Raw genomic sequence first — 16,510 nt, 5'->3', positions numbered from 1 at the left:
GTGTTTAGTTTATGCAGCAAGTTACTGAAATACAAGAAAAATTGGTCGATACAAGCATCTAAAGGAGAGGTTTGGTAACAGTATAATATATGTAACTATAAAGTTTACAGTGGCTTATTAAGTTGATTAAAATTGAAAACAATTGTTGTATTTGTTTGTAATTAATTAAGAAATACTCCATCATGCTGCCACCAAAATGAACTAAACACACCAGACGTCATAATTACGACTTCACAATTCGTAAAAAAACAAACTTCCCAGGAAGACTTAAACACACTGTAATTTATTTTTGGTTACTATCACATGGGATAAGTAATATCTGTAAATCCCAGAGATGGCAGTGTCTTCTCGGTGTGCGTGTGTGTGTGTAAGAGATTGTTATACTAAAATGTCCATGTGAACATGCGCATCATGATCTGATGTAGGTCATATGTCCATTACACGCCCATATGCCCTTTCCAGTAGTTCAATGGCAATAAATTGATTAGATTTCAGCATGGGATGAGACCAGAGTGAACAAACCTCCCGGACTTTTACTAGACTTTATTAGACTTTTACTATTCAAATATATATATATATATATATATATATATATATATATATATATATATATATTGTGTTGAAGTTTTTAATCTGGCAGAGGTTCATTAAAACATTACAGACATGATGAAATCTAAATCTAAAGCCCCTATAGTACACAAGAATTAACATTACTCAAGATACCTTCCTATGTAGAACTAATCCAATCCAAATAGAGCTAAGGATTGATGAGTACGTTCCCTTGTTACAGTTCCACAGTATAACGTGTGAGAAAAGAGATGTGAAAATGCCAGACGGCTCGAGCTGGACCTGTAACGCATTTACAACACAAGCTTTGACGCAACACAGGTCAGTTGTTTTCAGTAATGAAGCACCATTAGCTGACTGATGTCACTCTGAAAGAGCAGAGCTGCTTTGATGTGTCTTTAGCCATCACACTGAATGGTCAACAGTACCCATGTGACTGATATGGTGTCTCTGGCTGCTTCATCTCTCCGCTCTCCTCCACCACCCTTATCTATGCAGCTGTTTCACTCCATCCTGTCTTTAATAATTGCTTATTTTTGCACGTTTGCCCTCGGGGCTCATGGCTAAATTCCATTAACTCTGCTGATTTGAGCTTACAAGGTGCCTCCTTCTTCACAGCCCTCATTACTCCCTCCTTTTCCTAGTATACATTTTTCCCCTGGGAGAGCGTAGGATGAAGGGAAAAAAGAGATGGGAGTTGCTTATGTATGGTGATCTGAAGAAGAAGCACAAGAGAGTGAAAGAGCAGCGTGTGCAGGGAGGGAGAATATAGTGAATGTTTGGATGCAGAGGGCTGCAGGACATTCTGGCAGCCGCACACAGTCATATTGCATAAGCACAGGAAATCTGTGGGAGAAGATGATTTACAGGCTCAGAGAGAGACTGCGGCTGGCTTCTTGCAGGGCTCTAACATCCAGATTGCAGTCGGTTTCAATTCTTGTTTAGAGGACTGTATTATTCTAAAGCAGCAGTTCTTGAAGTTGTCGTCTGGACCAGCATAGACATGGGGTCCACCTTCACATATGACTTAGATGTTAAAGGGTTAAATCCAAACTCAGAAACACATCAACCTGGTCTGTTGTTGGAAAGTTAAATAAAAATAAAGCCCTGTGGTGCCGATAAATAGATTTATTGTTATATCCACTCAGTGATCAGTTTATTAAGAATCATCTTTGCCTGTGTTTTCCAGTCTTCAGCTGCCCAGTTAAAGTGTCAGTGGTCTTCAAAATTCCTGTGTACTATAATACTGTAATTCGCCTTGGTTTGACAGTTTGTGAGCTCTGAGATGCTTTTCTGCTCAAAGACTATTTTTCCTTAGAGTTCCTGACAGCTCAAACCATGCTCTTGTGACGTCTCTATTAATAAGGTGGGTTTTTTTGTTTTGTTTTTCACGCCATTTTCTCAAGAGATCTGCAGATACTAAATTTCTCCATACCAGTCCATGAAGGACCAAGAAACATGCGACGGGCTGCATTTTTCCCCCCATTCTGATGTTTGATGTGAACAGTAAACGCAGCTATTTGCATGGTTTGGTGCATTGTGCTTTTTGGTTGATTTGGATAATTACACGTTTCAGCAGGTGTTCCTATTAAAGTGGCAGCCTGGTGTATAGTCGTGGTCCATCCAAAAATAGTCTGTACCAAGGGAGTCAGGAGAATTAATTTTACAATTTTAATTGAGATTTTATTAGTCATATACACAATCATACAGAGTATGACATGTGATGGAATGTTTTTTCTGACTATTAAAATAGAGTGAAAATAAAAATCGGGCCAGAAATAGAATTTAAAATAAAATAAAATGGAAATGGCTGTACAGAAAAAGGGGTCTCTAATTGAATATAGTTTTGTTCTGATGTATGATGTCAAGTTCACTTTAACTGTGGAGTACCATTACACGTACTACATTTATCCTGAATTTATAGACAATGACAAAAGACAAAATAAACCAAATTGTTTTGCTTCCTCAGGAAATTTTGCATCAGTAGCAATAACAATTAATAAAGAAATAAAAGAAATAAATAAAATAATTTATTTATTATTATTATTATTATTAATAATAATAATAATATAAGGCTAATAAAATGCATCATTCAGGTTTGGGACCCCAGTTATTGCTTATTTGTCCAGATGAATAGCCTGATTTAATGTTTTTGCCTGTGAGCTGGTGTAATTTTTCAGAAAATCTACTTATATAATTTTTTTTCTTTGCTAGCCTACTGTCTAGCCTGATCTTCGGCAAAATTCATAAGAGCGTGTTTGTTTTATATAAATATAAATGTCATATGCTTTATATGCATGAATTCTTCTCTTATAATGTTTCACTATCCGGTTTTCGTCACATATTTGATTAAGCTTGACTAACGTGAGCATCGAAAGGAATTTGTTATTCCTAAGATTGCATTAGATGCAAATATGATCAGCATTCTGATTTTTCTCTCAGGGGAGCATTCGCACAGCAACACATTAAAAGCCCATTAGTAATTCAGGCACTAGAACAATAATAACGAGGACTGTTGTGTGAGGTCTGCTGTGTGGAGAAGACCAGCAGTCACTCATGCGCTGGCATCTTTCTTTGTCTCCAACATGTTGCCTTCGTCGCTTTAGCCGGTCGAGATGAAGTGCTACTACTAGTGGTAGAAGTGAACATGCATCTTGCAACTATTCTCAATCTTTTTTTTTTTCTTCTCTTGCACCTCTCGAAGCCCCTTCTATGCCTCCCACTCTCCTTATGTTGATTCTCTTACCATTTTCTTCTCTGTCAGATATTCTCCCTCCCACTCTCTTAGTCTGACGGACCTTACAGCTGTATCTCAGGCATGCTTTTTCAATGAACGACTAGAGATTTGTGTTCTCACTTTTTTTAAAAAAAAAAATGGGCTCTTATCTGACCTTCTACAAGAAAACCTGCCAACCTTTATGCATTTTGCGTAGGAGTTACACATTTTAACAGTAGAGTATGCTGCGTGATGAGTTATCACTCAAAAATGAGCCAAAAATTCCTTCTCAAAAAGAACAGCAGATGAATCAGTTGACATGTGAATCTGGAGTGAATGGCAGTTGTGTAGGTGTTTTGTTCTCTGTCATCTACTGAGTTAACATCAGTTAGTAGGGATGTAATGATGTACTCCGGTTACGGTTTGATTCAATTCGACACACTGGCTTTATAATTCAATTCAGAATATTTTGAACAATGTACTGGAAAGCTTATTTTGTTCAATGAAAACAGTGCAAAACTGTTCATTCTGTATAAATAATAATATTGTAAATAAACTACAGATTGACCATGTCTTAAAAATTAATAAATAGAAATAAATTTTCTCCAGAATTTGATGGAATAAACTCAGCTTTTAAACTAGAGCTCCAAAGTCGGATAAACTGCCCGTGTTCCATGACCACTTTGTACGGCATTATATAATGCAGAGGTGTAAAGCTTATCCAGTCTGAAAGCTACCAAAGAACATTTTTTCTGTAGCTCAAGTGGTTAAGGCTCTGGATTGTTCACCAAAAGATCTGGGTTCAAGCCCCAGCACTGCCAATCTGCCACCGTTAGGCCCTTGAGCAAGACCCCCCAACCCACCCTGCTCTAGGGGTGCTGCATAATGGCTGACCCTGCGCTCTGACCCCAACCCCCAAGGATGGGATATGCAAAGAAAGAATTTCATGTATATGTGACAAATAAAGACAATTTCTAACCATACCACCTGTAATTCATTGGTCATTGTGATCCAGAGCTATGGGGCCCAGCTTACGCTCTATATCTGTGGGTTGGAGCAAACTGGGACTTGGAAACAGAATCAGATGTATAATTAACAGAATGCTGAGTAATCATCTATCAGTACAACCTTATCAGTTAACTATATTTAATAGTGTGCTATGTATTAAAGGTCTTTAGATTTTCCAGGTGGGCGTTAATGCTGCGTATTTCCTGTTGTAACACATCCCAAAGGTGTTCTGATGTCTGGGAAGGCCACTGAAGAACTCTAAACTCTTTGGCATAGCCATGAGACCAGTTTGAGCTTTAAAACATGGTGGGTTATCATGCTGGAAGTAGCTTTAGTATGTTGTAAGTTGTGTTCATGAAGGGATGCACATGGTCAGTAACAAGTCTCCAATAGTCTGTGGCATTCAAAAACATTCTCCACAGCATTACACCACCTGCACCAGCCTGAACTGTTGACCCAAGGCAGTTTGGGTTCATGGATTCATACTGTTGGTGCCAGATTCCGACCCTACCATCTGTGTGCCTCAACAGAAATCCAGATTCATCAGACCAGGCTATGTTTTGTTCATCTGTCCAGTTTTGGTGAGCCCATGCTCACTGCAGCTTCAGACATGGAACCTGGTGTGGTTTTAAGCTCTTATAGGTATTTTGCCTTAGTGTTTGAAGTGGTGTTTTTCTGCTCATCACAGTTGTACAGAGTGATTATTGGCCTTTCTGTCTGGATATTCACAGCTAATCTCTCAGACCAACAAGATGTTTCTGTCTGCAGTCCACAGCATATTGGATGTTTTTTCTTTATTGCACCATTCTGAGTAAACTCCAGAGACTGTTGTGTGTGAAAATTTCAGCAGATCAGCAGTTACAGTACATAAATACTCAAACCATCCCATTTGGTAAAACAATCAAGGCCACTGTGAAAATCACTGAGATCACATTTTTCCCCTATTCTGCTTGTTTGATGTGAATATTACCCAAACTGCTGCAGGCCCACATCTGCATGATTTTATGCACTGCACTGCTGCAACGTGATTGACTGATTAGATCATTTGATAAATGTGTAGATGTTCAGGTGTTCCTAAGGGGTATGATAATGACAGATTAAGTTTGTATGCATATCTTCAGCTGTCGGTCATAACCTTTAACCTTCACCCTCATCAGGTCTGCTCACTGTGTCTGGTCCCTAAGACTTGCACCAAAGTGTGCAGTAAGAATGCATTGAGAGTGCTGGTGAAACCTAAAATGAAAAACACAGCACTGTATATCCTAGTCATGAGGCCACAAGGGAACCATTTGGGTATCTATCTATCTATCTATCTATCTATCTATCTATCTATCTATCTATCTATCTATCTATCTATCTGTCTGTCTGTCTGTCTGTCTGTCTGTCTGTCTGTCTGTCTGTCTGTCTGTCTGTCTGTCTGTCTGTCTGCTGAATATCAGTACAGTTTTGTTGTGTGAAGGAATTGCAAGGGGGCAGATACATCCAAACAACTGCTGGAGTTTGTGCAGTAATTTCAATTCAATAATTTCAAAATCTGAACAGATATATTATTAGAATTTTACTTTGTGCTTACTCTGTATGAACAATTTGCACCATATTTTAAATGACCAGTGATGCACCAGAGAGCCATTTACTGCATACAGCATAATCTCACGTCCCAGATAGATTTATTTCCATTTTGAATGGATGTGAAGAAAGCAGAAAGAAGCATCTTTCTTTCTGCCTGTCTGCCTGTCTGTCTGTCTGTCTCTCTCTCTCTCTCTCTCTCTCTCTCTCTGCCTTTCTGTCTTTCATTTTCTTTCTCCCTCTCTCTCTCTCTCTCTCTCTCTCTCTCTCTCTCTCTCTCTCTGTGTGTGTCTCTCTGCCTTTCTGTCTTTCATTTTCTTTCTCTTTCTCTCTGTCTTCCTCTCTCAATGTCTCACTCACTCTGCCTGTCTGCCTGTCTGTCTGTGTGTCTCTCTCTCTGTGACTCTCTGTCTCTCTCTGCCTTTCTGTCTCTCTTATTTTCTGTTTCTCTCTGTCTTCCACTCTCAATGTCTCACTCACTCTGCCTGTCTGTCTGTGTGTCTCTCTCTCTGTGACTCTCTGTCTCTCTCTGCCTTTCTGTCTCTCTTATTTTCTCTTTCTCTCTGTCTTCCACTCTCAATGTCTCACTCACTCGGCCTGTCTGCCTGCCTCTCTGTCTGTCTGTCTCTTACAGTATATCTAACTATAATTCCAAGATTTAAAATCAGTATGACTCTTATGTCAACAGAGAAGTATTTTTAAAATGTTTGCATTAAACCTGATACAAAGAGGACTGTATATGATCTCTGATGGTGTTAACGAACACCTCGGCTTGTTACCTGTCCATTTGTCGTAAATTTACTTGGTGTGACCGAACGTTTTCTGGTTTCGTATTCTTCTGTTGCTGGATCTGAATTCCACGTTGCAATTAACTGGAGTTTTGTTTGAGAGTGCTTAATGATCCTTTCATTCGGTGCATTTCTTCACCACTCACTTCAGCCAAGCACAACACAGAGCTATCAGACCGTTATAAGACAGTGTTTATTCAGGTCTGAGAATGTTCAGAATGTTGACTAAGCTTTTGAAAACCATTGCTTGTTTGCATTTCTTGGCAACACGATCTAAGCCCCGTGCTTATCAGAGCACTCGGCGTTTAACAGTTGCCACTTCACATCACATGGAGCTTGGATTCAGGATTCAGGATGATGTGATGGATTGTGCCAAGCCAGATGAAATGAAATGAAATGAAATGAATGAATGAAACAGCCTTTATTTGTCACATATACATTACAGCACAGTGAAATTCTTTCTTCGCATATCCCATCCTTGGAGGTTGGGGTCAGAGTGCAGGGTCAGCCATGATACGGCGCCCCTGGAGCAGGGAGGGTTAAGGGCCTTGCTCAAGGGCCCAACAGTGGCAACTTGGCGGTGCTGGGGCTTGAACCCCTGATCTTCCACACACTGATTTCACACACTGACCATTCTGTTAGACTTTCACATGACCAGATGATTGTGTCACTATTTATCCTTCATTCTCTAGAGCTTGGTATAACCTCTACAAACAAATATCTGGATTTTGTCAAAGATAGTTATCTAAAAGTTTTCTTTGAAAATTGCATCATTTCTTTTTCATAATATCTGCAGTTTACTTTAATGGTCTGTGCTGATTAGTAGGAGCTGAGTAGGAGTGAGGGGGAAAAAATCTCGAGTCTCTCTTTAAACAAGTCTGCATTAATCTCCAAAAACGTCAAAAAATAATCAGTTATATTTGGCTACAAGGTGGGTGGAGTTTGACCAAAGGAATATTGTTTATTATATTTTATAGTCTCAGGACTTTATAGTCCCTGGCTTGCTCATTAGAGATAACTTTGCATGTAATGTATTATTGATATCCATATGTAATTGACGTCCAATGTTATGTAAACTTCTTTCATCAATCCCAACAGCTGAGAGAGAACAAATAATAATGAGAGGCTGAAAATTTGCATGGATCAGCCAATCACCAGTTCAGTACAGCACCACAGTCACTGATTTGACTCCAAACTTTCTGGAGTACTGTATGGGAAAATGTTTGGGAATAAAAGTTGAAAAATGACATTCAGAAAAGGGAAAAAAATATATATAGAGAGAAATCCAAATCGGATCAATATTTGGTGTGACCTTCACCCTTCGCCTGCAGCGCAGCATCAGTGCTTCTTGATACACTTGCACACCATTTTTGAAGGACCTCGGCAGATAGGTTGTTCCAAACATCTTTGAGAACTAATCACACAGATCTTCAGTGGATCCTTCTGTCTCTTCATGTGATCCCAGACAGACTCGATGATGTTGAGATCAGGGCTCTGTGGTGGACAGACCATCACTTCCAGGACTTCTCTGCTATGAAGATGGTTCTTAATGGCTTTGGCTATATGTTTGGGGTCGTTGTCCTGCTGCAGAATAATTTCAGACGCCTCATGACGGTATTGCATGATGGATAAGTATCTGATTGTATTTCTCAGCATTGAGCACACCATTAATCCTGACCAAATCTTTTTCAGACATGCAGCCTCATCCTTGCAAGTAACCTCCACTATGCTTCACTGTTGCCTGAAGACACTCATTATTATACCACTGTCTAGACCTTTGGCAAACAACCTGCCTACTGCTACAGCCAAATATTTCATTATTTTGACTCATCAGTCCATCCACCTGCTGCCATTTTTGTGCACTCAGATCCTATGATTTTGTGTATGGTCGAGTCTCAGCTTTGCTTCCACATTAAAGGTATGGCTTTTTGGCTGCAATTCTTCCATTAAGACCATTTCTGGCCAGACTCTAGACAGTATATAGGTGTACCTGGGTCTCACTGGTTTCCGCCAGTTCTTTGCTGATGGCACTACTGGGCGGGCATCTTCTGATGTGGAAGGGAAGTTAGCATGATGTGTCTTTTATCTGCTGCATGAAGTTTCTTTGGTCATCAACACTGCCCATCTCTTTGTTCTTCTTCAAAATAGCTTGAACATCACATCTTGAAATCCCAGTATGCTTTGAAATCTGTTTCTGGGAGAGACCTTGCTGATGCAGTAGAACTATCTGGGTCTTGTTGCTGTGCTTAGTCTTGCCATGGTGTATGACCTATACAGATACAGTGGTCAGACTCTGGGTAGTTGCAGTGGTCAGACTCTGTGGTCAGTCTTTGTGGCCAGACTATGGTCAGATGCAGTTGTCAGAATCTGGTCAGACACAGTGATCAGACTTTCTGGTCAGTTATAGTGGTCAGACACAATGGTCAGACTCTGTGGTTAGTCACAGTGGTCAGACTCTGTCAGATGCACTTGTCAGACTCTGTGGTCAGACACTGGTCAGACCTTCTGATCAGACTCTTTGGTCAGACACAGTGATCAGACTTTCTGGTCAGTTATATTGGTCATATACAGTGGTCAGACACAATGGTCAGACTCTGTGGTTAGTCTCAGTGGTCAGACTCTGTGGTCAGTCTCTGTGATCAGATTATTGAGTTGAAATCTCAGGAACACCAGAGAGCTGTTGAGCAAAGCCCTTAGCTCTCAGCTGCTTTGTACAACAATTAGTTAAACTTATAGCATTCTACCATCATCACTCCACCATCTACAGGCAGGTGATGATTAAAGCAGTAATTAGATATGTCCTGTCCCTCATTCTGCAGTATGACGCGTCCAGCATGACAGTGTAGCGTCCAGCATGACAGTGCATCATTCAGTATGTGTTGTTAATTGTGTCTCAGTTGTGAAGTTGTGTACAGATGTGTTTAGTTCAGCTGGTGGTTCAGCTTTCCTCATGCTTTATTTCCTGGTGTTTGCTACAGAGCTCTTAAAGGGAAAGACTTCTGCTGGGCTGCACAAATTCTCACCCCCACTGTACTGCAGCGTCAGTATTCACCCTATGCCACTGCATCAGCTAAAAATACCTTCTCTCTCTCTCTCTCTCTCTCTCTCTCTCTCTCTCTCTCTTTCTGTACTGTGCCCCCCCTCTGTATACTGTGATCTCTCTCTCTTTCTCTCTCTTTCTGTACTGTGGCCCCCCCTGTATATTGTGATCTCTCTCTCTCTCTCTCTTTCTGTACTGTGCCCCCCCCCTTTCTGTACTGTGCCCCCCTCCTCTCTGTATACTGTGATCTCTCTCTCTCTCTCTCTCTCTCTCTCTCTCTCTCTCTTTCTGTACTGTGACCCCCCCGTATACTGTGATCTCTCTCTCTCTCTCTTTCTGTACTGTGCCCCCCCTCTGTATACTGTGATCTCTCTCTCTTTCTCTCTCTTTCTGTACTGTGGCCCCCCCTGTATACTGTGATCTCTCTCTCTCTCTCTCTCTCTCTCTCTCTCTTTCTGTACTGTGCCCCCCCCGTTTACTGTGATCTCCCTCTCTCTCTCTCTTTCTGTCCTGTGCCCCCCCCTTTCTGTACTGTGCCCCCCTCCCCTCTGTATACTGTGATCTCTCTCTCTCTCTCTCTTTCTGTACTGTGACCCCCCCGTATACTGTGATCTCTCTCTCTCTCTCTCTCTCTCTCTTTCTGTACTGTTCTCTCTCTCTCTCTCTTTCTGTAGTGTGCTCTCTCTCTCTCTCTCTCTCTTTCTGTACTGTGCCCCCCCCTTTCTGTACTGTGCCCCCCTCCCTCCCTCCCTGTCTCTCTCTCTGTATACTGTTCTCTCTCTCTTTCTCTCTCTCTCTGTACTGTGCTCTCCCTCTCATTCTCTCTCTCTCTGTCTCTCTCTCTCTCTCTCTCTGTCTCTCTCTTTCTCTCTCTCTCTGTACTGTGCTATCTCCCTCTCACCCCCCCTCTTTATTCTGTTCTCTTTCTCTCTCTCTCCCCCTCCCTGTCTCTCTCTCTGTATACTCTCTCTTTCTCCCTCTCTCTGTATACTGTTCTCCCTCTCATCCCCCCCTCTCTCTCTTTCTCTCTCTCTCTCTGTACTGTGCTATCTCCCTCTCACCCCCCCCCTCTTTATTCTGTTCTCTTTCTCTCTCTCTCCCCCTCCCTGTCTCTCTCTCTGTACTGTGCTCTCCCTCTCATTCTCTCTCTCTCTGTCTCTCTCTCTCTCTCTGTCTCTCTCTTTCTCTCTCTCTCTGTACTGTGCTATCTCCCTCTCACCCCCCCCTCTTTATTCTGTTCTCTTTCTCTCTCTCTCCCCCTCCCTGTCTCTCTCTCTGTATACTGTTCTCTCTCTCTTTCTCCCTCTCTCTGTATACTGTTCTCCCTCTCATCCCCCCCTCTCTCTCTTTCTCTCTCTCTCTCTGTACTGTGCTATCTCCCTCTCACCCCCCCCTCTCTTTCTCTCTCTCTCTCTCTCTCTCTCTCTCTTATACTATGATACAAAGACACTGAAGGGGAAACGATGACCTCTGTATTAAAGATGAGTAACACACACACATGCTGACACACAGACTTTCTTTGGACACTAATCAAAGCAGAACCTGCTCATTACTGCGTTTTAGCACTGCAACACCATGAAAGATGCAGAGCAAGTTCTCATCCTTTTGTAAGAAGCTTTAGGGACATTTACGCTATGTCTCCTTCAACTGCAGTAGTAATAGTGTGATACAGAGCTGCTGAGGAGACACAGTGATTATTTCACTGTGATTATTATTTAGAGGCATGGCCTCTAAATTCATATAGTGAACTGTGACCCAGGAGATACAAAAGACACGGTCTGGGTGCATGCTTTAGTGTCATACTTAATACTTGGCCTCCAGTTAATTTGGTAGAAACAGACAGAGCATTTGTGTAAGGTGACACGAGCTAACAGCACAACCATGTCCTAAAGCCTGGAACTCTACTATGTATTCATGCCTTACGATTAATTATCATATCACACTTTAGTTTCTTTGGCCATTATGAAAAATTCAACCACTAGTTCAGTACTTCACGGCTAAATAGTAACTCTTGGCCAAAGATGTCCAGAATGTTTAATCAGGTTGTTCTTTCACATAATACGGCGTAGCATATAATTACGGATGATGAATTATGTACAAGTCGACAGAAACGGACAGGAATGATAATGCAGCCCACACTGAACCAGAGAGAATAATAAGGTTCTAGACAAATCTTTCCAGACAGAACTTTTACACAAATATGAATAAACTACACCGCTAATAAGAACATATTTACAGTGACACAGGAGAATGACAACACACACACAGATAGAGGAAGAGAGGCAAAGAACACAGTATAGAAAGACTGAGTGTGTGTGTGTGTGTGCACTATAAAGCTATCACTGCTTCTGCAGGGGTAGCTGCTGATGGCTTCATTCATGGCTGCTGAGTTTGCCGGTCCCTACAATCCTGTCAGGATAGTAATGACCTTTTACAGCCAGAATTTTGGTTTTGCAAGTGTAAAATACACCAGGGGTGAAATGTACAGCCCTCCAGACTAATCCAGCCGACCACATGAATGTAGAATTTTAAACTGGATCTTAATCAAGTTGACAGATTTGAATAACATCTTTGAAAGCCGGTCTCTTATTCCACTAGGTGGTAACATAGAGCGATTGGCTCATGGGCATTAATACAGCTACTGATAAACGTGTGTTAATGATGTGGTATACTTCATAAGCTCAAAGTTGCAATCAGGTCTTTTTCCAAAGAGATTGGATATTTATTTTTGCACCTACAATTGGTCTAAGACAGCAGTTTTTAACCTTTGTGTGATCGTGACCCACTTTTTGTGATCAAGATATATACAGATGAATATAATATAAAACATCCTCCATGTTTCAGGCTACTCACTCAGTGGAATGGCTATGGATTAGATAACGGACGCGAGGCGGTCCAGCCAAGTCTGAGTCGAGCCGAGGAAATGACACAAACTATTTTCAGTCATGAGTCATATTTGTACTAGTCCTTGACATAAAATCACTCCATGTGTAATCGGCAGTCCAGCTATGATGACTATATAAACCACTAACTGATGCCCAGCCGTTTATAAATTATAGCGTGTCGCTGGTAGGTGCTGATATTAGGAGGATTGAACAGTTAAAAGTCAGTCCTTCTTTAAAGCAAGAGATATTTACAAATTGTAGTTAAAATAATTCTAAAATACTCTGACCTGTATCTAATTATTTAAATGGCTGAACTATGGAGATATTTGTCTATAGACCCCTTTTCAGGCCAATGTCACGATTATGTCACAGCGCTAGCTGGAGGCAAAACAAAGGGAAAACTGGACGTGGCTAATACAAACCAGTACAGAGTCGGCGACACAAGGAATGCAAATGTCCTCTTGTTGTGTTGTTGAGTGACAGAATCGATGGAGCTCAGATTTGAAGTTTTAGCGTGTACCTGCTGCCACTGCAAGACTAAAAAAAACGACGAGAGCTGTGGTCAAACGCAATAAAACGAGCGGACTGGACACCAAAAATGCTTGTGTTTGCAGCGCACACTTTTCATATCAGATAAAGTTAAAGAAACTATTGTTTGTTGTTGGTATGGTTTATGGTTTGGTTACATGTCTAAATATTTCTTATCAGAAATTGGGGAACAAGTTAAATGATATTTCATGTAATGCTAACTTTTTAGTGTGTATGTCGGAGGTCATCCTGTCACATCGTCCATCCACTGAGTGAGCGTGTACGGGCCGGCCAATCTGGTTCCGTCCATTAAAGTTCATTTTTTACAATACACAGTCCTGGACAGTGATTGACCTAACATAGTCAGATAAATTCGGATTTTGACCACTCATTGTTTACAAACAAACTAACAAGACTTGTTTTCTCTTCTACCTAAGCTCCGCCCACAAAAAAATATCACAATGTTTACTAACAGAAAAAGGGTCTGTCGAACAGGAGTGACCAAAGTCTGGCCTCATGGCTACATTTGGCCTATAGACAGATGTTGGCCTGTTTTTTTGTCATTTATCTTTCACCTGATATTGACAGCAGACTGTATTAACACCTTTTTAGGTAAAATGCACACTTTTTTTTCCTCTCCCTGCCCTACACATGAATGATATTTGGTTCTAGCAACAAACAAAAAGCTCAACGTTAACAGAATACAAAATAGCAGAGTCGTAGAAAATGTGTGGACCTCGGTCTGTCCAGAGACTGTGGCAGCAATTAAGGAATTTAATATTTGGAGTCTTTAAGAAACAAATCTTGGGCAATGTATTAAACATTCAGAGGATGAGAGGGCAGAGAACATGAAGCATCTGGAAGATGATCTGGCACTTTGTATCCGAGCGAACAGGGTACAGAACATTCGGTACGTTCACGTCATGTCGGAAAAATCGACTTGAAGGCAAATGGACGCCTCCACAAAAGCAAAGGCATAATTACGAGTGGGAAACTCTGGAAATTCTTTCTTTCTTTATTTTTAAAAAAAAAGGGATGAGATTCTGCACATAAGAAAACATGGTGGAATCAGTGGAAGCAAATTCAGTAGTGCAAATTGAGTTTGTTAAAATCATAATTTAAGCAGATTGCAGGGATTCAATTTCAGTTCGATTTATTTGTATAGCGCCTTTTACAACGGACATCGTCTCAAAGAGAAAGGAGAGGAAAAAAATAACTAAATAACTAAAAATAAATGATTAAATTAAATTATTAAACTATTTTATCCCTTTTTTTATTTTATCCCTAATGAGCAAGCCTGTGGCGATGGTGGCGAGGAAAAACTCCCTGAGATGATATGAGGAAGAAACCTTGAGAGGTACCAGGCTCAGAAGGGAACCTCATCCTCATTTGGGTGACACTGGACAGAAATTAATGTAACTGTAACTAAATAATGTCCTTTCTACAACAGTAATCAATCAGTGTAGTTTCTGTTCCTTGCTGTCAAGCTGACAGATGTAATGGCAGATCTGTGACGGTGTGAAAGTCCCCAAGTGGCTCTGCCTAATATGACGGCATTGGACAATTATGTGTGGAAGAATAATGTGTATAGTGGTTATAAATTGATTAAAAACATTACAAAAAGCCAAACAAAACCCTGATGTACATTCTTTGTTCATTTTTCGAGTTAAAATTAACCTTGCTGCATTTAGTTGTAGTTAATTAAGAGAAGCTACACCTCCATTGTGCTTTGATTAAAGTGATTTGAACGCACCTGATGTCGTAATTACGACTTCCCAACTCGTAAATACAAACCTCCCAGGAGCAGCTAATAAGTGCCGATGATTTCAATCACAAGTATGGGACGCCTATTGCCGATTTCTTAACTAAATAGATTTAGGTATTCTAAAAAATGTAATTTTATGCATGATTGATAGATGATTCTATTACTTTTGGTCTCATAAAAAAGGAAGTGCTGTACCATTTATCTGATTTAGTTGCAGACACTCTTAAATTAAAATGGAACATAGTTTGCGTAATTCATAATTAATATTTTGCCTCTCCAGGTATTTTCATGCAGTGACCCTATTTGAAAAAAGTTTGCACACCCCTGCTATTGATGCTAAACCTGGACAGTTGTAGTCCTCCTTTACCAACAGATGGTGCTATAATCCATCTAGGCTACATAAGGACATGGTGAGAAAGTCAGTGACCCTATAGGTCTTGTTTGGAGATGGAATCATTTCCAGGCATTGCTAATAAATCCAATATAACAAGAATATTATAGAAGTGACTTTTCTCTAGATAGATATATTTTAATGCTGGACATCTTGCACTAGAGTTAGTGACTATAGTTACTGACTATATTTCTTTCCCTTCAGGTGTTTTCTGAAAAGGGGCTGATGAGTAGATGCAAGCCGTGAGGGCTCAAAATGACGTCAGTAGCCGCAGATTATGACCACATGGAGATCCAGCAGCAGTACAGCGACGTCAACAACCGCTGGGATGTGGACGAGTGGGACAACGAGAACAGCTCGGCCCGTCTGTTCGAACGCTCTCGCATCAAGGCCCTGGCAGGTCAGTGAAGCAGAAAATCACTTTTTTTTTTTTTTTTTTTTGGGCAAACCAGTTCATCTTCCACCAGATGAGTTGTAAAAGTGACGTTAGTTTTTGTCTCCTTTTCAGTTTCCACTATGATCCAAAACACCCTTCTATGTTAATATATTAGAAACATTGAGTATTACATGTGAAACCTCTACATATGTAAGCTATATGGTGTTTTTTTGCAATGCAATGCAGTTTTGGGACAGGCATTTGCTATGTTTTTAATATTTCAGTTGTGTTTTGAAGCATTTTGAACGTTTCACTGTGCTTACTGAAGGCAGCAGTGATTTCCTGGTGTTCTTTGTTTGACCGGGTTTGAAAACTCAACCAAGAAGACTGTTTTTTCTAAGGAATACTTGGTTAACATAATGGAGGGTCTGTTAGTGTTTTATTGCATTACGAATTATATCTGGTTCAAACCTTAAGGAATTCTCTCAGTTAGGAGTGTAAACCTTCAACAGAACAAAAACAGCATAAAGACCAGGTGATATTTTCTTCATTCTCCGGCTGAAAAGTTTCAGTAGCCCTCTGTAGCATCCTGTAGTTTCCTGTTCTTGGCTGACTGTTTGTGCATTCTGAGATGCTTTTCTGCTCACCGTGGTTGTAACGAGTGCTTATTTGAGTCACTTCCTGTCAGATCTCGCTCATTAACAAGGAATTTCCATCTGTCCACTGGATGTTTTATGTTTTTTTTTTCCCCAGAAATTCCCTGGATTCTCAAACACAGACATCTGACACCAGCAACCATGATCACATATTTCCTCCATTATAATGTCTGATATGAGCATTAACTGAAGCTCTTGATATGTACATGATTTTATGCATTGCA

General features: G+C 40.6%; 1 protein-coding gene across 1 annotated transcript in view; it reads left to right on the top strand.

Annotated features, from left to right (window-relative positions):
- The window catches only part of LOC131349188 (spectrin beta chain, non-erythrocytic 1-like), a 99,737-nt gene that overhangs the window by 11,002 nt on the left and 72,225 nt on the right, over positions 1–16,510 (top strand). The window contains exon 2 of the mRNA XM_058384637.1: positions 15,459–15,654. Within this exon, the coding sequence (XP_058240620.1) occupies positions 15,510–15,654 (145 nt within the window). The 5' untranslated portion in view covers positions 15,459–15,509. The remainder of the gene's footprint in view (positions 1–15,458; positions 15,655–16,510) is intronic.

This window comes from Hemibagrus wyckioides, linkage group LG29, assembly GCF_019097595.1.
Source record: "Hemibagrus wyckioides isolate EC202008001 linkage group LG29, SWU_Hwy_1.0, whole genome shotgun sequence".
NCBI classification, from domain to species: domain Eukaryota; kingdom Metazoa; phylum Chordata; class Actinopteri; order Siluriformes; family Bagridae; genus Hemibagrus; species Hemibagrus wyckioides.
The sequence above is the reverse complement of the archived record's forward strand: the minus strand, read 5'-3'. Positions and strand labels throughout refer to the sequence as shown.